The sequence below is a fragment of the Rhinolophus ferrumequinum genome, chromosome 19 (assembly GCF_004115265.2).
Source record: "Rhinolophus ferrumequinum isolate MPI-CBG mRhiFer1 chromosome 19, mRhiFer1_v1.p, whole genome shotgun sequence".
Classification (NCBI taxonomy): Eukaryota; Metazoa; Chordata; class Mammalia; order Chiroptera; family Rhinolophidae; genus Rhinolophus; species Rhinolophus ferrumequinum.
The window spans coordinates 22,132,643-22,158,614 of NC_046302.1; the positions used below are offsets into that span (position 1 = coordinate 22,132,643).

General features: G+C 38.3%; 1 protein-coding gene and 1 long non-coding RNA gene across 2 annotated transcripts in view; one reads left to right on the forward strand and one right to left on the reverse strand.

Moving 5' to 3' along the window:
• PSMA8 (proteasome 20S subunit alpha 8) overlaps nucleotides 1-9,655 on the forward strand; it is a 36,282-nt gene extending 26,627 nt beyond the window's left edge. Inside the window, exons 5-7 of the mRNA XM_033087623.1 lie at nucleotides 6,986-7,105; nucleotides 7,224-7,286; nucleotides 9,563-9,655. Coding sequence (XP_032943514.1) covers nucleotides 6,986-7,105; nucleotides 7,224-7,286; nucleotides 9,563-9,655 — 276 coding nt within the window. The remainder of the gene's footprint in view (nucleotides 1-6,985; nucleotides 7,106-7,223; nucleotides 7,287-9,562) is intronic.
• Nucleotides 9,656-14,369: 4,714 nt separating this feature from the next.
• LOC117038727 (uncharacterized) lies at nucleotides 14,370-25,791 on the reverse strand. The gene is made up of 3 exons (XR_004425714.1): nucleotides 25,601-25,791; nucleotides 16,219-16,272; nucleotides 14,370-14,630 (listed from the first exon to the last, which is right to left on the reverse strand). It is a non-coding gene; the product is annotated as an uncharacterized LOC117038727 (long non-coding RNA).
• Between the last annotated feature and the right edge of the window lie 181 nt (nucleotides 25,792-25,972).

A 25,972-nucleotide genomic window follows, 5' to 3' on the forward strand; every position in this document is an offset into this window, starting at 1 on the left:
AATATGGGTTCAAGGAAGGTTTTTGCTTCTGTTTTTGTTTTTAAGATTGGCAATACTGTATAAAATTTCGTTCATTCAACAATGGTAGTAAGCTCTAAATATGTACTAGGCACTATTCTACGTAGAGAATAGCAGTGGCTAAAACAGAGTCTACACTCAGAGAACTTACATTCTAGAGGTGATAGGAAGACAAGTAAACATGTAGTATGTTAGACTGTGATAGTAAAACCTGCCACTCAAGGTGTAGGTCAGGAACCAGCAGCATCAAGCACACTTGAGAGCTTACTAGAAATGCAAAATGTCAGGCCTTCTGAATGTCACCTTCTGAATCAGAATCTCTATTTTAACAAGATCCCCATATATTTTTTACGTACATTAAAATTTCAGAAGTTCTACTCTAGAGAAATAAAAAGTCAGATAAGGGGGATGAGGAGGGGAGTGGGAGGAGGTGCGATTTTGTGGAGGGTCGTCAGGGAAGAGGAGTATTTGAGCAGAAACCTGAAAGAACGTGCTGTATACTACCTGTAGCCATGCAGCCGGGGCAGTTTGTTTGCCTTTTCTTCATTTGATGGAAAAACTCTAAAGAACACACAAAAGAATGGGGACTGGAACAGAAGAGGCCCTTGTTGCTTATAGAATCAAAGAAGATAATGAATTAATAATTAGTATACTTAAATCTAAGTTCCAAGAAAGTGATGCACAGACCTACAGTATTCATGTAAACGGCTTGCCTCTTCTTTCCTCTTCTTTAATGTTCTTTTTTCCTGGAATGTGAAGCTCTTTTTAATTATAGTTGATATATAATATTATATTAGTTTCAGGTATATAATATAGTGATTTGACATTTGATGCCTTATGAAGTGATCACCATGAGAAGTCTAGTAACATCTGTCACTGTACCAAGTTACTGCAGTGTTATGGACTATTCATTCCTATGCTGTACATTGCATCCCCATGACTTATTTGTTTTAACTATAAGTTTGCAGCTCTTAATCCGCTTCACCGTCTGGCAACTATCAGTTTGCTCTCTGTATCTATGAGTCTGTTTGTTTTGTTTTGTTTGTTCATTGTTTAGTTTAGACTCCACATATATGTGAAATTACACAGTATTTCTGTGAAATTATACATATTTCTGACTTATTTTATTGTATATAAGTAAAATTATACAGTATTTCTGACTTATTTCAGTTAGCATAATACCCTCTTGGTCCATCCATGTTGTCACAAATGGTAAGATTTCATTATTTTCATGGTTGAGTAATATTCCATTGTACGTACCACATCTTCTTTATCCATTCATCTATCAGTGGAAACCTAGGTTGCTTCCATATCATGGCTAGTGTAAATAATGCTGCAATGAACGTAAGGGTGCATATATCTTTTTGAATTAGTTTTTTTTTGTTTTCTTAGGCTAAATGCCCAGAACTGGAGTTGCTGAACTGTGTAGTAATTCTATTTTTAATTTTTTGAGGAACCTCTATACTGTTTTCCATAGTGGCTGCACCGATTTACAATCCCATCAGCAGGGCACAAGGGTTCCCTTTTCCCCATCTCCTTGCCAACACTAGTTTCTTGTCTTTTTGATGATAGCCATTCTGACAGGTAAGAAGTGATATCATTGTGGTTTTTACCTGCATTTCCCTGATGATTAGGAAAGTTGAGCACCTTTTCATGAGTCTGTTTGCTATCTGCATGCCTTCTTTGGATAAATGTCTATTCAGGTCTTCTGCCCATTTTTGAGTTAGGTTATTTGGATTTTTGATGTTCAATTGTATAAATTCTTTACATATTTTGGATATTAATCCCTTAACAGAAACATCATTTGCAAACATCTTCTCCCATTCAGTAGGTTGCCTTTTCGTTTTGTTGATGGTTTTCTTTGCTGTGCAAAAACGTTTTAGTTTATTTTTTATTTTGTTGCTCTTACCCAAGGAGACACATCTAAACATATATTTCTAAGACAGATGTGAAGAGTTTACTGCCTTTGTTTTCTTCTAGGAGTTTTATGGTTTCAGGTCCTACATTTAAATCTTTAGTCCATTTTGAGTTTAGTTTTGTATATGGTCTAAGAAAGTGGTCCAGTTTTATTTTTTGGCATATAGCTGTCTACTTTTTCCAACACTATTTATTGAAGACTTTTCCCCATTGTATATTGTTGCCTCCTTTGTTGTAAACTTAATTGATCATACGAGGTGTGATCAAACAATACAGTGAATGTTTAAATAAAAAAAATTATTGCAGTAAAAGACACATTACCAAAAGACTTAATCCTCCTCAAAATACTCTCCCTCACTTCAAACACTTATCCCATTGTTCTTGCCACTTTCTGAAGCCATTCTGGAGTCTTCTTTCATGAGTGTCTTCAGTTGAGCTGTCATGGCTGCCTCGATGCCCTGAATCGTTTTGACTTTGGGGAAGAGCCAGAAGTTGCACGGTGCCAGATCTGGTGAAAAAGGTGGAGGAGGACACACTGTAATGTTTTTATTTGACAGAAATTGCCATACCAGAAGTGATGTGGGACATGGAGCATTGTCATGATAAAGGAAGTTTTACAGCACACTTTAGAACACACCTTCTCTCACCCATAGCTTATACCTAACTGACTGCACCGAATAAATTAAAACTTGTCACATACTGTTAGTAAGGTTCGATGCACCTTTTCCCATATTGAAGATCCCTGCCTTTCCATTGGATTGCACTCAGCAGCAGCATTCACCTTTTTTTTTTTTTATCACAATGGGAAAGGCTCGTTGTCTTCTGGTAACGGCAATTTCTGTCAAATGAAAACATGTCCTCATCCACCTTATTTACTGGCTCTGGCACCGTGCGACTTCTGGATCTTCCCCAAAGTCAGATTGATTCAGAATATCGAGGCAACCATGATAGCACAACTAAAGAGACTCATGAAAGAGGACTTCCAGAACTGCTTCAGAAAGTGGCAAGAACAATGGGATAAGTGTATTCGAAGTGAGGGGACGTAGTTTGAGGGGGATTAATGGCAATGTGTCTTTTACTGTAATAAATTCTTTTATAATTTAAACATTCATTGTACTTTCCGATCACACCTCCTGTAAGTGTGGGTTTATTTCTGGGCTCTCTAGTCTCCCATTGATCTATGTGGGGTTTTTTTTGTGGTAGTACCACACTGTTTTGATTACTGTGACTTTTTAGTATAGTTTGAAATCAGAGAGAGTCAGGTCTCCACCTTCAATTTCATTTACTTCTTCTCTGGTCTTTATTATTTCCTTCCTTCTACTAACTTTGGACTTTGTTCTTCTTTGTCTAGTTCCTTTAGGTGTCAGGTTAGATTATTTGAGATTTTTCTTATTTCTTGAGGTAAGCCTCTATTGCTATAAACTTCCCGCATAGAAAGGCTTTTGCTCTGCCCCATAGATATTGTAACGTTTACATTTTCATTTGTCTCAAGGTATTTTTTGATTTCCTCTGATTTCTTCACTGACCGACTGGTTGTTTAGTAGCATGTTGTTCAGTCTCCATGTGTGTTTTTTCCAGTGTTCTTCTTATAATTGATTTCTAGTTTCATACTATTGTGGTAAGAAAAGATGCTTCATATGATTTCAATCTTCTTAAATTTATTGAGACTAGTTTTGTGGCCTAACGTGATACATCCTGGAGAATGTTCATATGCACTTGAAAAGAATGTATATTCAACTGTTTTTGTATGGAATGTTCTGTAGATATCTGTTAAGTTCATCTCGTCTAACATGTCACGTAAGGCCAATGTTTCCTTGTTGATTTTGTCTAGATAATCTATCCATTGATGTAAGTAGAGTATTTGATTCCCCTACTATTATTGTATTACTGTCAATCTCTTCATTTATGTCTGTTAATATTTTCTGTTTATATTTAGTTGCTCCTATGTTGGGTGCATAGGAGTTTAGAAGTGTCATATCCTCTTGTATTGATACCTTTCATTATGTCATACCCTTGTCTCTTGTTACAGTCTTTGTTTTAAAGCCTATTTTGTCCAAGTATTGCTACCTGTCAGCTTTCTTTTCATTTCTGTTTGCAGGGAATATCTTTTTCCATCCCTTCACTTTCAGTCTGTGTGTCTTTAGATCTGAAGTGAGTCTCTTGTAGGAAGCATATGTATGGATCTTTTTTTTTTTTTAATGCATTCAGCCACCCTATGTCTTTTGAATGGAGCACTCAGTCCATTTACATTTAATGTAATAAATGATACATATGTACTTATTGCCATTTTGTTTTCAAACTGACTTTATAAGTAGTTGGTCTACTTTCTTTACTATGTGTTTGTCTTTACTAGTGAGATTTTTTTCTTTCATTTATTTTCTTATTTCTAGTTTTGGCCTTTTCTTTTTTGCTTAAAGAAGTCCCTTTAGCATTTCTTGTAATGCTGGTTTAGTGGTGATGAACTCTTTTAGCTTTTGCTTGTCCGTAAAACTCTTTATCTCGCCTCCAATTCTGAATGATAACCTTGCTTAGTAGAGTATTTTTGGTTGTAGGTTTCCCCTTTCATCACATTGAGTGTATCGTGCCATTCTCTTCTGGCCTGCAAAGTTTGTGCTGAAAAATCAGCTGATAGCCTTGTGGTGCGGGGGAGGAGAGGCCCCTTGTACATAACTAGTCGTTTGTCTCTTCCTGCTTTTGAGATTCTCTCTTTTACTTTTGACATTTTAATTATTACGTGTCTTGGTGTGGGTCTCTTTGGGTTCATCTTGTTTGAGACTTCCTTGATTCCTTGGATGTCTGTTTCCTTCGCCAGGTTAGGAAGTTTTCAGCCATTATTTCTTCAAATATTTCTGGCCCTCTCTTTCTGTCTTCTCCTTCCAGGACCCCTATCATGCGAATGTTAGTACACTTAATGTTGTCCCAGAGGTACCTTATGCTATCTCATTCTTTTTAATTCTTTTTTTATTTTGCTCTTCCAATGGGGTGATTTCCACTATCCTGTCTTCCTGATCTCTGATACATTTTTCTGCATCATCTGATCTGCTGTTGATTCCCTCCAGTATATTTTTCATTTCAGTTGTTATAGTCTTAAGTTCTGATTGGTTCTTTTTTACATTATTTATCACTTTGTTGAAGTTCTAATTGAGCTGACCCACTGTTCTGCAGAGTTTGATGAGCATTTTTATGACTATTACTTTGAACTCTTTATTTAGTAGACAGCTTACCTCCATTTCATTTAGTTCTTTTTCTGGGCTTTTGTCTTTTTTCGTTGTTGTTGTTTGGAACATATTCTTTTATCTCCTCATTTTGCCTGTTTGTTTCTGTGTATTAGGTAGATCAGCTACGTCTCCTGGTCTTGAAAAAGTAGCTTTATGTAGAAGCTGTCCTGTGGGGCCCAATGATGCAGTACTCCCTGGTCACCAGAACCAGATGCTCCAGAGGTTTTCCCTGTGTGGCCTCCTGTTGTGGCTGAGCCACAACTACTATAGATGCACTGGCAGGCGAGGCTGGTCCCCGGCTCAGCTGGTTGTGAGGCCTGGCCACAAGTGTTGCGAGTACACTTGTGTGCAGGGCAGCCCCCCTCCTCCTCCCAATGCAACTGGCTGATGGGTTTGACTGCAACTGCTGTTGGCGTACTGGTGTGTAGGATGGGCCTCTGGTGCGGCTGGCTGCGAGGCCCAACCTTAATTATTGCAGATACACTGCTGTGCACTGGTGCTGACTGAGGCTGCCTTCCAGGTGTGGCGAGGCAGGGGCTGCTTTGGGGGACACTAGTGACAGCTGAGGCCACCCACCAGATGAGGCAGGGAAGAACCACTTCAGAGGGTGGTTCCTTAGGGAAATGCCACCATGTGGTAAACAGTGTTAGTTAGCAATGTTAATGAGTATCAGAAATGGTGCCTGCCACTGTCAGACCAGATAGGTGGTAGGAGAGTAAAGAAAGGGGGAAAAAATAGGCACCACCAGTACTTCTGTCCCTAGAGAAAGTTCGAACAGATCCCTATCCCTCCAGCACACACCCTAAAATTAATCAGTTTATCACCTTCACGTGTAACCCAGGTGCTTTTTGAACTGCTGCCTCTGCGCTGGGACTTGGAAAGAGCACTACTTTGATTTCCTACAGCCCTTTGGCTCTCACAGACATAAGCCCCACTGGTTTTCAAAGCCAGATGTTATAGGACTCCTCTTCCCAGTGCAGGTCCCCCAGGGTTGGGGCTCGGACCCGTCGCTCTTCAAAGCGGGACCTCCGAGCTTGTGATAGCCCTCCCACTTGTGGGTCACCACATGGGTTTGGGGGGTAGGGATGGTACTTACTAGATTGAGTCTCTACCCCTCCTACCCATCTCAATATGTATTTTATATATACATATATATATACATATATATATACATATATATATATATATATATATATCCATATCCTTAGTTGTAGAAAACCTGTTCTCTAGTATTCAGGTCATTCTCAGAGGTAGCTGTTCTGTACGTAATTGTAGTTTTGGTGTCAATGAGAGGAGGTGAGCTCAGGATCGTCTTTTTCCACCATCTTGAACTGGAAGCCAGGAGCCTTGCTCGTAAATGCCAATTTAGCTGTCCGTGAAATGTTGTTTCTTGTGGTTAGTGCACAGTCCCCACAACAAACGTGTCTGTATCACCATGGCATGCACATTGTTGTTTTTTATTTTTCTCTTTTCTTTCTTCCTTTTCCACCATGTTGCAAATTATACCTCCTTTCCTCTCCATGTCTTTTGTAGTCTCAACTTTTCAGTATCTTCTAACTGTCAAGTACTTTGGAGCCATTCAAGCAAAAGAAAGCACTGGCAAGGATAAAGCATTGGTGTATTTGAAAACAAGTCATGCCATTACTACAGATTATTCTTATAGTAACCAAATGAGCTGCTGAAATTTTTGCTAAGTTTTCAAACCTACCATTTTCATTTAGTATTTATACTAAGAAATACTGGAGTAAACTATAAACCTTTAAACTTCACTTAAGTAACCACAAATTCCTTCATATTCAGGTGATATTAATAGTTATCTTCTATTTTTCAAGGCAAATGCAATTGGCCGAAGTGCTAAAACTGTCCGAGAATTTCTAGAAAAGAATTACACAGAAGATGCTATAGCAAATGACAATGAAGCTATCAAATTAGCAATAAGAGCTTTGCTAGAAGTAAGTGATCTAATAAAGCATATTCAGAAAAGCATGGTGGTTTTTCCCCCCATTCAGTTGCTTATTTAAAACACAGAATTTCCTGAAGTAATTTTAATACTGTATTTTTTCTAATTAGATCGTCCAGTCTGGTGGAAAAAACATTGAACTTGCTATAATAAGAAGAAACCAACCTTTGAAGGCAAGTAATTAACCAAATAGGAAAAAAAATATCTGTAGTTTAAAATATTTTGACAAAAGTTACAATGTTGACAACTGTGAGTCTTCATTTTAAGCCTTAAACATCCTTAGCATCCATTGACAATATGACAACTTCTGTTTTGTTTCTGTAGCCTAATATTAATTAATTTGTATGTGCTTATTGCAAGCAGTTACCTATTCCTAGCTCTTTGTGAAGACCTAGAGTTGCTGAAATCTATATATGGACCTACCCCATTTAGTATATGTTCTCATAAGTAGGAATCCCGGCTCAGTCAGTTCAGTATAGCAGCGTATTCCCTATGGAGATTCATTCCTTGCACCATATGGAGAGCAGTTACTCTTCCTGTATTTTTAGATCTTCTGAAATCAAGATATGCTTCCAGCTAATGTCATCCAGCTGCCATTTATATAATTGTTGGCTCGCCCAGCTTCTAACATAATGTTATTCTTCATTATGTCAAAAAAACCTCCATCCATTCTTGATTGCCTACTGGTTTTTATCTATTTTTTTCCACTGTTCACTTAAAAGTGCTTTGAGCCTCTGTTAAGATTTAAATTTTGGGTGACTGGATGGCTCAGTTGGTTAGAGCGTGAGCTCTCAACAACAAGGTTGCTGGTTCAATTCCCACATGGGATGGTGGGCTGCGCCCCCTGCAACTAAAGATTGAAAACGGCAACTGGACTTGGAGTTGAGCTGCACCCTCTACAACTAAATTGACGGACAACGACTTGGAGCTGATGGGCCCTGGAGAAACACACTGTTACCCAACATTCCCCAATAAAGTTTATAAAAATAAAAAAGACTTAAATTTTAATATCCAGTATGATAAACTTTCCATATTTCTTTGCGGCAATTCTAATGTTGTTATTTGTGTATCTTTTATCAGACACTATGGATTAAAACTGCTGGACCACAAAATAAATTGTTCAGAACACTGTGATAAACTGTTCCAAATATTATGAAAGAGGACTCTGGCTAAAGAGCATTTGAAATGTGGTTCACTGTTGTTTATTAGGTAGAACTTTACAGTGTAGTTTGCCAACTGGCTCTCTTTAGCTGAAAATGGATAAAAGCTCGTAAAGCATGGGAAACTATGTGAAGAGTGTGCAAAGAAGTATTATTTTACATGTACCTTTTCTTTTGTTTGAAGGAAAATATTTCAAAGGGAAGTACTGTTGAAATCAGTGCTGTGTGGAGCAGTGGGGATTTTGTTTTGGAGGAGGGTTAACTGTTGCTGTCCTTGTTGTTTTGGTACCACATTCCCACAATTTATTAGTTAACCGATAGATGGGGACATGATAGATAGGACAGCAGCAAATTTTTAATGAATAAGAGAAATGGGGGCAGGGCAGTATGGTCTTCCCCTACATGACCCCACATAAACAAACAGGATGCTGAGCACAGAGTATGGAGATTGGAACTGGGTTGAGTTGTCACCACTGCTGCCAAGGGCCCAGGGACAGATGTGCCAACACAAGGACACAGACCACCACTGAGGCCACAGTCAGCTCTCCAGCCCCATCACATGCATATATACACACCCAGATAGACATACACACAGACACACACACCCAGTTATATATCTGTTTTTACTTATGAGTGGTAAGGTGGTACGTGTCCTAGCAGCAAAGTTATACTATCCTTTCACATGCTATTTCAGGATAGGCTGTGTGGCAAATAGAGCACATGCTTTAGAGCTGGATAGAGCTCGATTAAATTCTACAGATCCATGTGTTTAACAGTATGATCTTGAGCAATTACTCCCATCTTTGATTTAAATAAAGTAACTCTTTTGGCTTTGTACTTAGTGAGGGAGTTGTAAATAAAGCAGTGCAAATTATCTTTTCCCTAACTTTTTTGGTTAGTCTATGAGTTGATAAAATATATCCTATCAGACAATCACACAGTGAGGTGGAAGTAGGGAGAGTTTATTTGCTCATTAACGGAATAAGCCTTGCATTTAAATGTTTTCAGAGTTATATGCTTATATAGTATATGTAATGCAATGTCACATTTTACCCTGCTTTCTTTTTCAGCACAATGATAGTGGAAATGTCAGAGTTCTGTGTTTGTTCATAATTGTTACAAGTATGTTGCTTTTGAACCCTTTGAAACATTTTATTATATATTTGAAGTTATAAAATATGAAGTTATAAATAGAAATTTATAAGATAGAATAGGGTACTTTCATACTGTAAATATTTAGAAATTATTGGTATAGTTGCAATTTGTTTTTAAATTTTTTTTCTTTTCAGATGTTTAGTGCCAAAGAAATTGAGTCACAAGTAACTGCAATAGAAAAGGAAAAGGAAGAAACAGAAAAGAAAAAATCAAAGAAGACTGCCTAATTCTTAGTATGAACTCTGGGATCTTTTAATATTTTGTTGTACTCCTTGAAATTACTTAGTGAAGTTTTAAAGGAAATAAGTTGATTTGTGGCATTACGTTTTTCAGTTATGTATTGTTTTGAGGATGCTAGATTTGAGGCTATCTTCGGTCTATTACTTGGACAAACCATACATTAATACGAAGACTTTTTTTTTTAAGATACCAGTAATTGTTGAAAGCAGTCATAAGGCCACATAAGCTTGAGACTATACTCTGTAACTTTTCTTCATATATGAAAATTTAAGAAAAAAACTTTTTAAAAAATTTGGTGATATCTGAGGATGACTATCAGGTAGAGAGATACCCATTGGAAACTAAACAATATAACATTGAGTTGCATTTCTAAATTAATGATAAACATCCTGTGGTGCTTGTCAACATTTTGTCAGTCTTCATTTTAAAATGTTTTATCATATTTATTTTACCTTTTTCACTTTATAAGTTGCAGTACATCATTTTGTGTATAGAACAGCTCTTATTAAAGGCCTTATCCAAATAGACAAAGTGTGGTAAGAGCTTATAAAGGCATCTGAATAGGCTGCTATATGAAAATAAGGAGAGAAATGAATACATGTAATTCTTAGTTTCGATTTTTATCTTAAGTATGCACAGTGTGTTAAATTTGTACATGTTCCATCAAATACCTTGAGTGCTTATTACAACATGCTTGGCATTGTGCTAGGGTATTGAGAGGAACAAAAGGAATATAAAAATGACCCCTTCCCACAGAAGGTTTAATCTAAATGGCCCACAAAAAGAATGTACTTAATGCCTGTAATGAAATTATATTTTTGAAAGCAAAGGATATTAATAAGCATAAAAACAAAAGTCCATATACCTTATTATTTTAGAGCTTTGTTCTTTTTTTTAATGTTCTTTTTAAAAACGAGGAGGAGAGAGGTTGAATTTTTGCAGAAGAATGAAAAGCTCAAAGGAGATGGTAAAGAAAAGAATCAGTTTAGAAAAGAAACAGCCATCATAAGATCTAAGCCATTGGTGGTTGTAGTGCTCTGAAGCAAGGACAAAGGAAAAACAGCTTCAGATTTTAAGAGATAAGAAGACCTTACAAGGCCACCGCACTCTGGTGTTCATCGTGGGCCAAATTCCTGTGACTTCCTAGTGTTGCACTCATTTCACTTCCTCTGACATAAAGACTATAGGGCATTTTCTAGGGTGGAATGTACAACCTGTACTTCACTCTGACTTGTGCCCTGGCTGCCTTACTAGTTTCACTGGATCTATGGAATTTCATGGCTTCTTATACCCCACCTCTTTAAAACTTAGAATCAAAGCCAAATACAGTGGTACGTCGGTTTTCGAACGTAATCCATCCTGGAAGACCATTCGAGTTCTGAAACGTTCGAAAACCAAGGCATGGTTTCCCTATAGAAAGTAACGCAAAATGGATTAATCCGTTCCAGACCTTTAAAATCAACCCCTAAAACTGCAAATGTAGCATGAATTTTACTATCTAATGATACCATAGATCCATAAAATTTACGGCATTCGTAAACCAAAATGTCAACGGAGATGTTCAAAAACTGAGGTACCACTGTACTTGTTTCCTGTCATCTCCTGGCCCTGCTTAGCTATCCAGAAGCAAAGGTACTTCCCAAGCAGAAGGCTTACTAAACAAAATTTTAGCACTTTGGGAAAAACCCCACAACTTTTGATAATCTGATCAACTCCCACTGAAGATATCTGTCTCGACACGCATGCACATACAACACAGGACAGGCAGGATGTTCGCATTATCCTGTACAGTAACGAACTCACTGTGAATCCTTGATACTCTGGATACATACATGGCTTAGCATCTTGCATATAGCTCCTTCTTGGCACTCATCATACTATATTGAAATTATCTGTTTGATTTACTTTTTGGACAAATATTGAGTGTTTTAAGTGACAGACATTGTGTTAGATGCTAGGGATATAGTGGTAAAAAGTAGACTCAGTTTTTGTCCTCATTACTGTGTTATGAGAAGGCAGATATTAAACCCAAATAACTATAATTATAATTGGGATTAGTTCTGTGAAGCTCTGTGTCTGTCTTCCCTACGAAACTTGCTCTTCAGGAAGCAGGGCTAAGACCAATATCTCTTTTATCATTTCCACAGCTTGCCTGTTGCTTTTTTTAAATTTGTATATTACATTTTTATTAGAATTTTTCAGAACTGTCAACAATTGGACAACATATCGGAAAAAAAAACCACACGGAACACCAGTATCCTTTAAACTTGCACCACTTACATATTTATACATAAAGTTATTATATATATAAAAAATATTTCCAAGGACTCATGGGCTTGGGAATATTCAAAATACATTATTGCTACATTTCAATATTTACCAAAAAAAGCTACAAAATAATTTCAAACATTAAACCACAGTAAATAGACATCTGATGTAAAAAAATATAGAAATATAAGCTTTCAAGAATATCCAAGACAGAGGACAACCAAGATGGTGCATGCTGTGTTTACCTTCCCTCAACCACACCAAATTACAATCCGGTCAGCCCAGTGGCTTAGGCGGTTAGAGCTCCATGCTCCTAACTCCGAAGGCTGCCAGTTCGATTCCCACACGGGCCAGTGGCCTCTCAACCACAAGGTTGCCGGTTCAATTCGAGTCCCGCAAGGGATGGTGGGCTCCGCCCCCTGCAACTAAGATTGAACACGGCACCTTGAGCTGAGCTGCCTCCTGGATGGCTCAGTTGGTTGGAGTGCGTCCTCTCAACCACAAGGTTGCCGGTTCGACTCCCGCAAGGGATGGTGGGTTGCACCCCCTGCAACTAGCAACGGCAACTGGACCTGGAGCTGAGCTGCGCCCTCCACAACTAATACTGAAAGGACAGCAACTTGAAGCTGAACGGCACCCTCCACAACTAAGGTTGAAAGGACAACAACTTGACTTGGAAAAAAGTCCTGGAAGTACACACTGTTCCCCAATAAAGTCCTGTTCCCCTTCCCCAATAAAATAAAATAAAAAAGGAAACTTAAAAAAAATTACAACTAACCTACAAAACCACCATTATTGAGAATCGCCTAAAATCAAGCTGAACTGAAATCTTTCAACTAAGGATGTGCAGAAGAAGCCACCTCAACTGGTAAGAAAGTCAGAAACATGGAACGGGCTCGTCCCACACCCATGTGTGACCATTAAAGATCAGGAAGGCTTTTTGGCTGTCGGGGTCCCCCCATCCCCTAAAAGAGCTAGAGACACCAGCCTCACCCAAGCCCAGGGTTCCAGTGCTGGGGAGAGAAGTCCCCATAATTTCTGGTTGTGAAAACCAGCGGAGATTGTCACTGAGTGAGACCACTGTTCCATTCCCCCTGCCTTGGCGATTTGAGACCTGGCCCTGCCCAACTTTAGGGCACACCCAGGCTGCTTTCGGTGGCTGCTTGCCTTGGCTCAAGCTGCACTTTCCTAGGGTCTCTCAAAGATTCACGGAACCCAGACAAGCAGCATCTGGCTTGAGCGTGTTCTGTTCCTCTGGCTGAGCAGCCCTAAACCAGCAGTAGTGGCAACTGGCATTGGTTCGTGGCTTGGCCTCTCAAAGGCGCTTCCAAGCACAGCACAGGTGGCAGACATCTGTGGATTTCTGTGGCTCCTGCTGGGTTGCCCCAGGTGGTGCATGGGCTGTGGCTGAACTAAACCTACAGCAGATCCCCTCCAAGGTGGTAATGGGGCTGGCACCCCCAGTGGCCAGCTTCAAAATGAGCTGGAGCATCACCTAGCCATCTCCAAGTAAGACACACCCAAGGGGCAGATTGGGCAGGCACCAGAGTCCTGCTGAGGGAGATCCTGCTCTGTAGGATCAGCCCGTGCACCACAAACCTTCCACTGTAGACAAGGCCAGTTTTCACAACCAGTGAGCCCAAGATATATGTTTGTTGGTTCTGACAGTTTGTTTTTTGATAAATAAAATCTTTAGAAAACAAAGTTGCAGGATAAAAAAATCAACACAAAAGTTAGTTACATTTTATATATTAATAATGAACAATCCGAAAAGAAAATTAAATTCCATTTACAACAGGGATCAAGAATAAAATACTTAGGAAAAAACTTACCCAACGAGGTAAAAGACTTGTACACTAAAAACTACAAAAAGTTGTTGAAAGAAATTAAACAAAACACGAATGGAAAGACATTGTGTTCATAAACTGGAAGACTTAATATTGTTAAGATGTCAATAATTACCCAAAGCAATCTACAGATTCAATACAATCCCTATCAAAATCCTAATGATGTTTTTGCAGAAGTAGAAAACTATCCTAACCTAAAAACTAAAGAAAAAGGGTTAATTGTGCTTTCCTATTTCTCTGTGGAAGAAAGTTAACTTACACAATGTAAACTAGGGCTTCTCATACTTTTAATGAATATATGAATCCCTGAGGATATCGTTAAAATGCAGGTTCTGATCCAACAGGTCTGTCTTTTCTGTCAAGCTCCTAGGTGATACACTGACATCACCTAGAAACATGTTAGATCTTATTAGCTAAGTATTTCGTAGGAGAAATCTACATGTAGCCCCTACTGTGGCCTATGTGATCTCACTGCCCACCCCCCCACACACACCTCTTTGCCTCATCTCCTGTCATTCCAGCCTTTTCTGCCCTCCCTCCTCCTACAGCCACATTGGCCTCCCTCAAATATACGAAGCAGGCTCCTGTCTCAGGGTCTTGGCAGTGTGTCCTCTGCATAAGTGATGAAATAGTAAGTGTCTATCAGGAGGAAAACAGAAACAAAATGGAGAGTATTTGTTGGGGAGCACGTCAAAGACGACTACTTTGAGGGAAGCTCTTCCCCCACCTCTTTGCCGAGCAAGAGGAGCACAGCATCACAAGACGATCAGTGTGGGCAGAGGAAGGTAGCCAGAAGTGATCTCTCATCATGGTGGGACTTCTGTGTTTGGGTTTCATTCTTGAGGAACTGGGGGAGGGAAAGCAGGGGGAGAAAGGAGCCATGGAAAGTTTAATTATGGAAGAAACCTCATACTTTTGTTCTAGAGAGAGGCAAGCATCAAACCATTAAAGCACTTGAGGGGATATTACATCAGGAACAAGACTAGGAAGCGTATCATTTTTATTATTCATTTTTGTCCTGGAGATTATATCTAATCAATGCAATAATACTACAAAAACACGTGATCTACAAATTCATTTATTCAGTCAACAAATTTTATTAAACACCTACTGTGAGCTAGGCACTGTTCCAGGCTACAGGGATATAGCAGTGAACAACAAAAGATCCCTGTCTTCATAAAACATCATTTTAGAAGAGGCAAACTGAAATCTTGCTGACCTCTCAGCATTTCACCTAGTAAAACACTTTCATCTTGACTTCCTGACTTCACCTCTTTTGATTTTTTTACCTTGGCTTCCTGACCCCTTTTTGGTTGTTTTTCCCTCTCTCTTCAGCCTTTCCTACTTCTCTAGTTCCCTTTATTGGCTTCTTTTTCTATGCTACCACTAACTGTTGAGGTTTGATACGGGTTCTTCTCCCTTTCTTGTACCTTCTGTCCCTTGGAGATAGCATCCAGTCCCATTACTTCAGGTATATAATCTATACTGCGTCAGCACGTGCAGTTAGAAAGGGGATATAAAACCTAGCCCAAGTGTCACTTTCAAGTTCCATTTGATCTGTCTTGAACTTGGATTCTTGATCATTCCTATCAGAGCTGCTCCATCTCCAATTTTTCCCATCACTGTGAATGTAATCACCATAAACCCAAGTTTCTCAAGCTAGAAATGCAGAGTCATTTTTATCACTCTTCACTCCCTCAGCTACTTTATTCCATCTACCACTAAGATCTATAGACTTTTACCTCCAAAATATATTTCATATCTGTCTATTACTACCATCCTATTTCCATATTCACTTCTTCCACCCTATTTCAAGACACTTTCATCTCTCACTTGGCCTGCTGCAAAAGCCATCTAATTAATTTCCTCTTTTGCCCTCCCCAAGTCTATTCTCCATATAATAACTAGAATGATCCAGTTAAGACTGTAAGTTACTAAGAATATAAGTTACTTTTACTTCGGAAAGGAATGTAAGTTACTCAGATACATCATAAGGATATAAGAAACAAAGGAGATCTTACTGTCCAAATCTGGGACAATTTAAGAATCAAAATAAATCATGATAATAGCCGATCAAAACTCATTGACTAAAAAAAGGAATGCAAGAATTCATACTGATACGTATATGAGAGAAATTGGAAAACTACTTCTGGTAGAATGTCAAACAACAATGTAGAAGAAATGATAATGTAGAAAAAAATCACTATTTCCAACTATCATAGTAATAATTGATTCAGCCAAGAGTCATTAATGGATAAGAAAATTGATAGGCCAAAGCTTTATGAAGAACAGGATATTTACATAGTCTCAAAATATGTCCCACATACTGCTTATTAATTACAAAGAGGAAAAATAGTAACTTCACAGCGAGAACTGGCAGATACCATCATAAACAAGTGATCAAATTTAACTGCAAACAATAAATACAAACTTACATCATGTGTCTCCTAATGAGGTACAGAGGACATAGCATCACTCATGCAGTTTCCCTGTCAAAATGCAGAATTGGAATTAATCACAAGTTGACAATATACAAACACAAATTGAGGACATTCTACAAAATAAATGGCCTGTTCTTTTAGAAAATGGTAACATCATAAAAAAGAAAGGCTGAGGAATTGTTCTAGATTAAAGACTAAAGAGATAAAAACTATAGGTAAAAAAATGATTCTGGTTTGGATCCTGGACTAGAAACAAACTGCTATAAAGGACACTATTGGGGCAACTGGCAAAAATTGAAAAAGATCTGTTGACTAAATAATTGTATCGATGTTAAATTTTCTAATTTTTTTCTGTGGTTATGTAAGCGCATGTCCTTGTTTATAGAAAACACTGAAGTATTTAGGGGCAAAGGGGCATGTCTGCAACACTTACTTTCAAGTAATTCAGGGAAAAAAGTGTATATACAGTTGGTTGTCATTCATTTTGGTAGTTATGTTCTACTAAGTTACCAGAACTGAATGAGTAAATACTCAACCATTGCTCCTAAGAGAAATACAGGGTTAGGTGCCTATAAGCCTCTAGTCATAACATTTTTTTCCCCACTCATCAATATATAACCTGGTTTTATGTATGTTTCTGTGTAAAGACACTTTATTTTACATATACAGTTGATTCATTAACCAACAGCACTTATTTATAACTCATGCCTGAATGAGGCTTGTCTAACACATATATTTTCTCCGTCAGGCACGTCACAGTCTTCTTGTGCTTAGGAACACTGGATAGCACCTCAGCCCTACCCCTTGGGGCCATTTTAAACAGCAAAATCACCATCAAAAGGCACAAAAATATGAAAAACATAGCACTAAATAAACTGCCAAAAGGACACTTGTTTACAGTATGAGAGCTAAAACAAGAAGGCAGCATGCTGCACCTTGTACAACCTCAGCTGAAAATGTGCACATTTGGTGCCTCAAATTTTTCACTACTCTGCACATATCTGCAAAAGACTTTGAAAGCACTGTGAGCATGGATTTGGGGGGTACAGATACATTTTAGCAAGTAGGTAAATACGCAAATATGGAATCTGGAAATAACAGGAGGACTGAGTATGTGTGTATACAGACAGACTCACATACCAAAAGAGAGAAAGCAAATGATAAAACAAACAAAATGTTAAAATTGGTGAAAACTGGTGAAAAATGGATGAAGGGGATGTGGGAGTTGTAAGTACAATTTCTTGCAACTCTTCTCTAAGTTTGAAATTATTTCCAAATAAAAAGTTGAAAAATGCAAATAAACTCATTTTACTCCTCTGCTTAAAATATTTCAATTGCTTTCTTTTTCACATCACACAAGACTCTGAAGGGGGTCAGGCCCCTCTCTGCCTCTCTTCCTCAAGCTCACTCTGCACCAGTCTAATGGGCAATCTTTAAATTCCTGGAGAACTTCCCTAGCTCCCTAGCTAAGTTAGATCCTGTTCATTATCCTCTTTTAAGGGACCTTGTTCTTTTCTTTTGTACAACTTATCACAATTTATGTAATTATACATGTAAAAAAGTATGTGTTCTTGTTTAATACCATACATAAAATGATAATTATAAGGACATTTTTAGAAATGTGAAATTATGCAAGTGACCTGATTTAAATGTTTAGGCATGGAAAATTATTTCGGTAAAATTAAGTCATAAATTATATACAAAATAATACATATACATCACATAGGAGCAAGTATATAATGGACAAGGATTTGAAAGTAATATGCAAAAATGAGAATTTAGCCAGAATGATGGAATTATAAATAGTTAAAAGTAGAAATTATTTTCTTTTTCGGTTCCTTTCAGTAAGAAAGAAAAATAATCCAGTAAGAAAGAAATAATTCAATGAGAAAGAAAAAAAAATCAATGAATGATGATAATAATGGCAATGTTAACACTTAATAGAACATTTTGAATAAAGATCTGATTGCGGACTAGAGAACAGAATGAAGAAGGAGCAAAGCTGGAGGCATGCATGGAGCCCAGTTAGCATAATTTAAATGAGTGTGCTTGGATATGAACTAAAAGAGTGACAGTGGGAATAAGAGAAGTCAGTGGATTCTAGAGATATTAGAGATATGATGCCAGGACTGATGGGACCTAATGACTGGTGAAATAGGGGTGAAAAAAAGGGAAAATTCAAGGTCAACTCCTAATTTTACATCTTGGGCAACTGAAAGCAAGTTGATCAGCTCACTGAAATAGAGACCCCGGGAGAAAACGCAGGTTTGAAGATGGGATAATTAGTTTTGAACCTGTGGGACATCCAGATGGAGATAGTAGGCAGCTGTCCACATAGGTCTGGAGGCCAGGAGAGAAATCTGGGCCAAAGATAAATACAGAAGTCATAAACATATAGATAGAAATTAAGCCACAAAGGCAAAGTTATCACCCAAGGAAAGTATAGACCGAGAACAGAAAGCTGAAATGTTAACTCTGATCACTATATGGAGAATTGCATTAAACAGCAGGGTTACACAGACAAGACAGATTTCCTGCCTCTAGGAGCCTGTCTAGCAGTTGAGAGTGGCATAGGAGTCAGAGAAGTAAAATTATCAAGTATCTACTATCCATTAGGTTCTCTCCTCTGATCCTGAGATGAACATGACACAGTTTCAGCTATCAGAACTTCATAGTTTAGTAGGAGAGGATAGGCAAGAAAAGCAACTTGAATACTCCAGCATAAGTGCTATGGGAGAAGAGAGGCACTGAAGACATCCAGTGTAGATTATTGCCTTTTGAAGGCCAAAAAAGAAATTGGCTGGGTAGAACATGAGTTTCAGATGGGGAAGGACTTTGAAGAGAGGTGGAACAATGTATGAAAAGGATGAAGCTGAGAGAGTTGAGGACATTTGGGAAATCCCTGTAGTTTTCTATGATGTCAATGGAAGTGCCCATGGGAACATGGCAGAGGAAGATTGCTTGGGCAAATTAGCAGGTGCCAGATGGTAATGAACCTTGTGTGCCCTGCTAGCTATTTGAGATTTTATTCTGTGGGAGATGAGAAGGTGTTAAAAAGTTCTAAGTGGGAGAGTTACTAAGTAGATTTGCAACCTAGAAATCAACCTAGAAAAAGGGAAGGATATGGATTGGATTAGAAGAAGGGAGACTGATTAGAAGAAAATTTTCACAAGTTGCTACCATCACAAATATCTACCTACCAGCATCTGTGGCCAAGAACGCTACCTTCCCTTCTGTTGCCATAGGTGAATGGTCTACTGCTCTTATGAAAGCTCAACCCCGTACTTGTGCACTAGATTCCAGCCATTTTTGCCTTTAAGGACTTGGCTCCACCAAGTCTCCCCTCTTTATTCCTATCAGCAATTTCCCTACCTATCGGATCACTGCCATCAGCATACAAGCATGCTATTATCAAGAAAACCTCTTGCTTAATCCTATCTCCTCCTGCTACTGCCCCATTTTCGTGTCCCACTTTACTTTTGTGTCCAAACTTCACAGGCTGGGAACTCTTTCTTCCCATTCTTTCTTGAACATACGCTAATCAGGCTTTCATCTCCACATTCCACAGACTTCTTTTGTCAAGGTTACCAGTGACCTCTGCATTTTGTTGCTGCATCTAACGGGCACTCACCAGTCTTCATATTACTTGACCTATCAGCTGCAATTGACACAGTTGATCACTTGGTAACTTCTTGGCTTTCAGCACTCCACGCATTCCTGATGTTCCTCTTACCAATGGAGATTCATTCTCTACCTCTTATTGCTGGGTCCTCCTCGTCAACAGACCTTTAACATTAGAGTACCTGGGACTCCTGACTCTTCTCTTCATTTATACTCCCTTCTCTCCATGATCATATTGAGTTCAATGGCATTAAAAATATCATCTGTGTGCTGCGAATATACAGAGAGTGCCAAAAAAATGTATACACATTTTAAGAAAGGGAAACTGGATTAAAATTAGAATACTCACTATATACCGATAACAAAAGATGAATACAAGTCCCGTTTGACTTCTGCAATTACAAGAGGTGCTCAAAGTGGTTACCATCAGCGTCCAGACACTTCTGATTATGAACTACTGCTTGAGCAATGTTGATAGGTGTCCACTTGTATACATTTTTTTGGCACCCTTGGTATATATGTGTGTGTGTGTGTACACCTACACACACACACACACACACACACGGTCAGACAATTAAGTTCGCAAATTCATCCTAGAAAAATTGCTACATATTTCATTGCTGAATATCACTATGTCACCTTCGAAGTACTCCCCGTGGGAAGTTACATATGGACGCCAGTGCCTAGTCCACCCTTCAAAGCAATCTTGGAACTCTTCTTCTAGAATGGCTATCAGAGCTGTCGTCGTATTACCCTTCATGTCCTGAATGTCATAAAAATGTCTTCCTTTCAGTATTTCCTTTATCTTCGGGTTAAGAAAGAAGTCATTTGGGGCCAGATCTGGTGAGTAGGGAGGGTTTTCCAACACAGTTATTTGTTTACTGGCTAAAAACTCCCTCACAGACAGTGCCATGTGAGCTGGTACATTGTCGTGATGCAAGAGCCATGAATTGTTGGCGAAAGTTCAGGTCGTCTAACTTTTTCATGCAGCCTTTTCAGCACTTCTAAATAGTAAACTTCGTTAACTGTTTGTCCAGTTGATACAAATTCATAATGAATAATCCTTCCAATATCAAAAAGAGGTTAGCAACATCATTGCAACAACTTCTGAACTTAATTGTCAGACCTCGTCTGTATGTATTCAGTCTGGATCTCTTCCTTGAACTCTGGGTTTGTATATCCAGCTGCCTGTTCCATACTCTATTTTTATAGCAGTAAGCAGTTCAAATTAAAATATCCCAAATTGAGCACTTGATTTCCCAACCCCCACAGTAGTCATTCCTATTCCAATAGCAATTCATACTTCCAGTTTGCTCTGGCCAGAAACCTTTGAGTCACCCTTAACTCCTCTCTCATACCTCACATTCAACCTGTTTGATCTAGTTAAAATATTCCCAGAATTTGACTTTTTACCACTTCCACTGATACTACCTTAGTCTAAGCCATCATTTCTCACCTGGATTTTCCAGCAGTGTCCTTAAGCAGTCTCTTTACAATTATCCTTGCTCTTTTAGTCTATTCACACAGCAACCAGAGTGAGGTTTTAAAAATGTAAGTCAGATAATGTCGCTTTGTTGCTCAAAGTCTCCTAATGCCTTTCCATGTCACTCAGCGTAAACATCAAAATCCTTACATAGGGGTACAAGGCCCAAAAGGACTGCTGCTTTCCCTTTCTTCCCTCCTCCGTACACTGACAATACTTCCTTCACTCTTGGTTTATTTCCTTTTGCATGACATTTTATCACCATCTAATATAACATATAATTTACTTTTTTATTTTGTATTTTCCCACTGGAGTGTATGCTTCATGGGGACAGAGATATTTGTCTTTTCTTTTTTTATTGAAATGTTCTCTACTGCCAAGCACATAGTAAGCATTCAATAAACATTTGTTATGTGAATGAATGACTGAAGGGAGGTGGGAAGAGGGATATCTAAGAATATATAATTCAGGGACAGACCGGTGGCTCAGTTGGTTAGAGCACAAGCCTTGGGCAACGGGGCTGCCGGTTAGATTCCCACATGGGCCAGCGAGCTGCTCCCTTTGCAACTAGAATGAAGCCAATGAGCTGTCGCTCAGCTCCTGGGTGGCCAGATTGCTCAGCTGTTTGGAGCGCGTCCTCTCAACCACAAGGTTGCTGGTTCAACTCCCACAGGGATGGTGGGCTGCGCCCCCGCAACTAAGATTGAAAGGGCAACAACATGACTTGGAAAAGTCCCGGAAGTACATACACTGTTCCCCAATAAAATCTTAAAAAAAAAAAAAAAAGAATATATAATTCAAGAAAATGAGTGCTATAATAGACAATGCAAGTACAAAGTTCTGTGATTGCAGAACCTTCTAGAAAATAAAAGATTATTTCTGGGATTTATGATTTCTTGAGCAGTCTTACTACATTTTCGGCACTTAATATGAAATGAAAAGTGAGTACTCATACTTTTAGCCACCTTCCTAGGTTAAAGCAGTGTTTATAACAAGCTTCTACTTGGCATAGCTTAAACAGGCTAATATATTTGCCCAGCTTCATGAAGTTCAGTGAGGCTTCTTGGGTGCTTTCAGGAGGAGACTAGGGAATACTTAGCCGTACTTACAGATTTCAAATGTCCCTAAGAATACACATTTTAAGAAAGAACTTGTATTTTTGATCATGAAAATATTATTCATTGCAGAAAAATTAGAAAATACTAAGAAATAGAAAATGATCACTGAGAATGTCCCCAAACAGAGCTGTCCTCTGTTAACAGTTTGGTATATAATCTAGATTTTCTTATCAGCATATATTCATCTGCTTATTTGTTTAAAAGGTTTTTTTACAAAAAAATGGAATCATGCTTTACATACTATTTTATAATCTCATTTTATCGTTTAACGGTATATATACCACAATCATTTTTCCATGTCAATAAATGAACCTGTACAAGTGTAAATCTTAATAGCTGATTAGTATTTTATAGTGTGAATGGATCGCTTATGTCAGGATCATTTGATTGTATGCACTTTTTCTAGGAGCATTACTTTTTTAAATGCTAACAATTTTAAAAAGTGTCTCAGTCTTCATTAAAACTTTAATGAAGGCATCAAAAATGATTTCATATTATATACATATGTTGGATCATTATGTTGTACATGCAAAACTAATATGTCAATTACATTGCAATAATGATAAAATATATGATAAAAATGTTAAAAATTTTTAAATGAAAGTCATTAATGAAGTAAAAACTTTTTAAGAATTAAGCTGCATTCTTTTAAGAGCAAAAGACTGACAGAATGGTTTTTAGAAGTGTGTTCTGTTGCAGAAAAGTTTAAATGCTCTAATGCAAAAGCACACAGATATTGGACCAAGTTCAAGGTATAGAACTTGAAGTCACTTGTTTCTGGATTACTTTGAAGCTGAAGCCATGACCATTTTAGCCAAATAGTTATGTTTTCTTTGGCAGATTTTTCAGCTGATCTCATTTCACAGACAAACAAGTCTTCTTTATAAAATTCTACAGAGTAGTAAACTTTCAATTATGTTCTGAAGAGACTATAGGCAGTTGGAAAATCAAAAGGACAGTAAGAATAATCTACACTGTCTACCCAATAATTGTACCCTTAGCTTTTGTTTTAGTCCAAGTTAAATTGTATTCCTCTGTGTGTGAGTGTGTGTGTGTGTGTGTGTGTAAAACAGTGAAATATTAGAAACACCAATTTTGCATTTCTTCATAGCTTTGTTTCATTACCTGAATTGATGAGCAGAATATTTAGACAATTAATGATGCAATCCTTCATTTAGAAGGTGCTATGGTTTGAATACTTAATGTCTCCCTCAAATTCATATGTTAAAATCCTAACACCCAGAAGGGATGGTATTAGTAGGTGGGACCTTTCAGAGGTGCTTCAGTCTTGAGGGTGGAACCCTCTTGAATGGGATCAGTACCTTATAAAAGAGGCTCCAGAGAGATCCTTTCCCCTTTCTGCATGTGAGGGCACCGGGAAAAGTCTGCAATCTGCAATCTGACACCCTAATTTGACTTCTGGCCTTCAAAACTGTGAGCTAAATTTCTACTATTTATAAGCCACCCAGTCCGTATTATTTTATTACAGCAACGCAAAGGAACTAAGAAGGTAAATGAATACGTATTTTTCAGTATCTTTAAGCTGAGTTGATTCTCATTATTTTACCAGTATTTTAACAGATAAACATAGCAAAATCAAGGTGTAATCTTCCTCCTCCATTTTTTCCCTTTTCTTACATAAATAGGGGAATAAAATGCATTTTGCCTTTCTACGCATTGATTTATTAACGTTTCTATAGGAAGGACATGTAGTAAACTTAATTATTACTAAACTCCAAATTCAGGACATTAGTTACTTGTGCTGAGTATGGAGGAGTATGTTTTTTCCAACTAGAAAATTAAAGTTGCTATCAGTGAATCAAATTATAAAGCAAACAGTTATTAGAAAAATCTTCCAGGTCACCTTAAAGAGAACAAATACTTATCCCACAAATACCCCACCAAGCCTCTTTGTAAATTGAATGAGGTTATTTACATAACTAAACAAAGTATATGAGTTGCGGCTGGGTGTGGGTGGGGAGGTCAAATGGGAAGTCTGAAAATAGAGAGTTCTCAGTGTAAACTTTGAGACTTCTTTCCATAAGTATTTATTGAACTAAACTACATAGAGAGAAAAACGCCAAGGCTGAACAATTTGCCCAGCTAGTGAAGAGCAGATCTAGGATTCAAAACCACTTCACTGAAAATGTTACATGGCTCTATTTAATTTATTCACTTAGCAAATATTTATTAAATACCTTTTATGTGCAAGGCATTTTGCCAGGGGCAGGCACAGTGGGATATATGATGAAGCAGACATTTGTGGAATAGTGGAAAGAGATGTGCTTTGACATTTACACACTGGTTTCTTGGATAAATTACTCTTTTAATTGTGGTTTTTAAGTCCCTAAAGTGGGTGGTTATTAGGTAAAAAAAAAAACACAAGGAAATGTATCTTAGTGACTACAAGAGATGCTCAGTTTAGTTTTCTTACCCCCCACCCACTTTGAGGAGTTTTGTAGAAGGTAAGTTAATCAGGTATGCCTTCATGGAGTGAAGAAGGATGTGATTGATTTGGGTCACGAGATGCGTTCTTGATTTGGACTTGTTGAGATGTGGGAGACAGTAAACATAGTGACGTGTGAGGAGTGAGATCTTGCCCATTGGAGATTACAGGAAGGGAGAAAACTATAAGTTTTGCCTTCCCACTTGCAAAATCTCCAGTTTAGTATCAGTTTTCACAAACATATTATGATAATAGCCTGAAATAGACATTTTCTTTGTAGAGATCTCTAAGGGGCAAATTTTTCCATATGGAACTGGATTGATACATTCAACAAACACTTTTACCTTATTCAGAGAATATAGGATTGCACTTAAGATCTAAGTGCTAGAATCTGAGGATGTAGAAATCAAAAGGCACTGTCCCAGTTCTCAAGGAGATAAGACATGTAAACAAATAATTTAAATAAGTGTAGAGGTGACAGAGATATCTATAGCAGCATCAAGGAAGAATTAGATTTTCCTTGGGGGCAGTTCAACTCTAAAATTACATGAAAATGGACACGCCTTACAGACCATACACCATTCTTAAACATTTAAAAAAAACAAAGACATTTAAAAAAATTCAGTGTCAACTGTAATGCTAATTATAGTGACGCTTCAGAGCAAATCCCGCGGAACATTGAGGACGCGTGATTGAGTTCTGAGTTACCTTTCTCCAAAATCAGTCCTCCACAGTGCTTAAAAAGTAGAAGTCTGTGGGAAGTCTTGTCCCGGCTTTTTAAAAGGAACACGCAGCTGGATGTAACAAGAAGAACGCAGATGCCGCAGTTTTCCAAGTGCGATTTGCCCCTCCCACGTGGCAGATTTTTGGCAACTCGCCCTTCCTTGCTTCGGATTCTGGGAAAGATTCTAACGCCTTCTGGAGCCGTCCCTAGTGACGTCGGGAGCGCGATTCCAGTCTGCGGCCAATTACGCGGCCGGATTCCGGGGAAGCCCGGGGCGGTGGTGACGGCCTATGCGCGTGCGCGAGGTCTCCGCGCGCGGCTATATAAACATGGCTGGCGGGGTAGCGCGGCGGGGC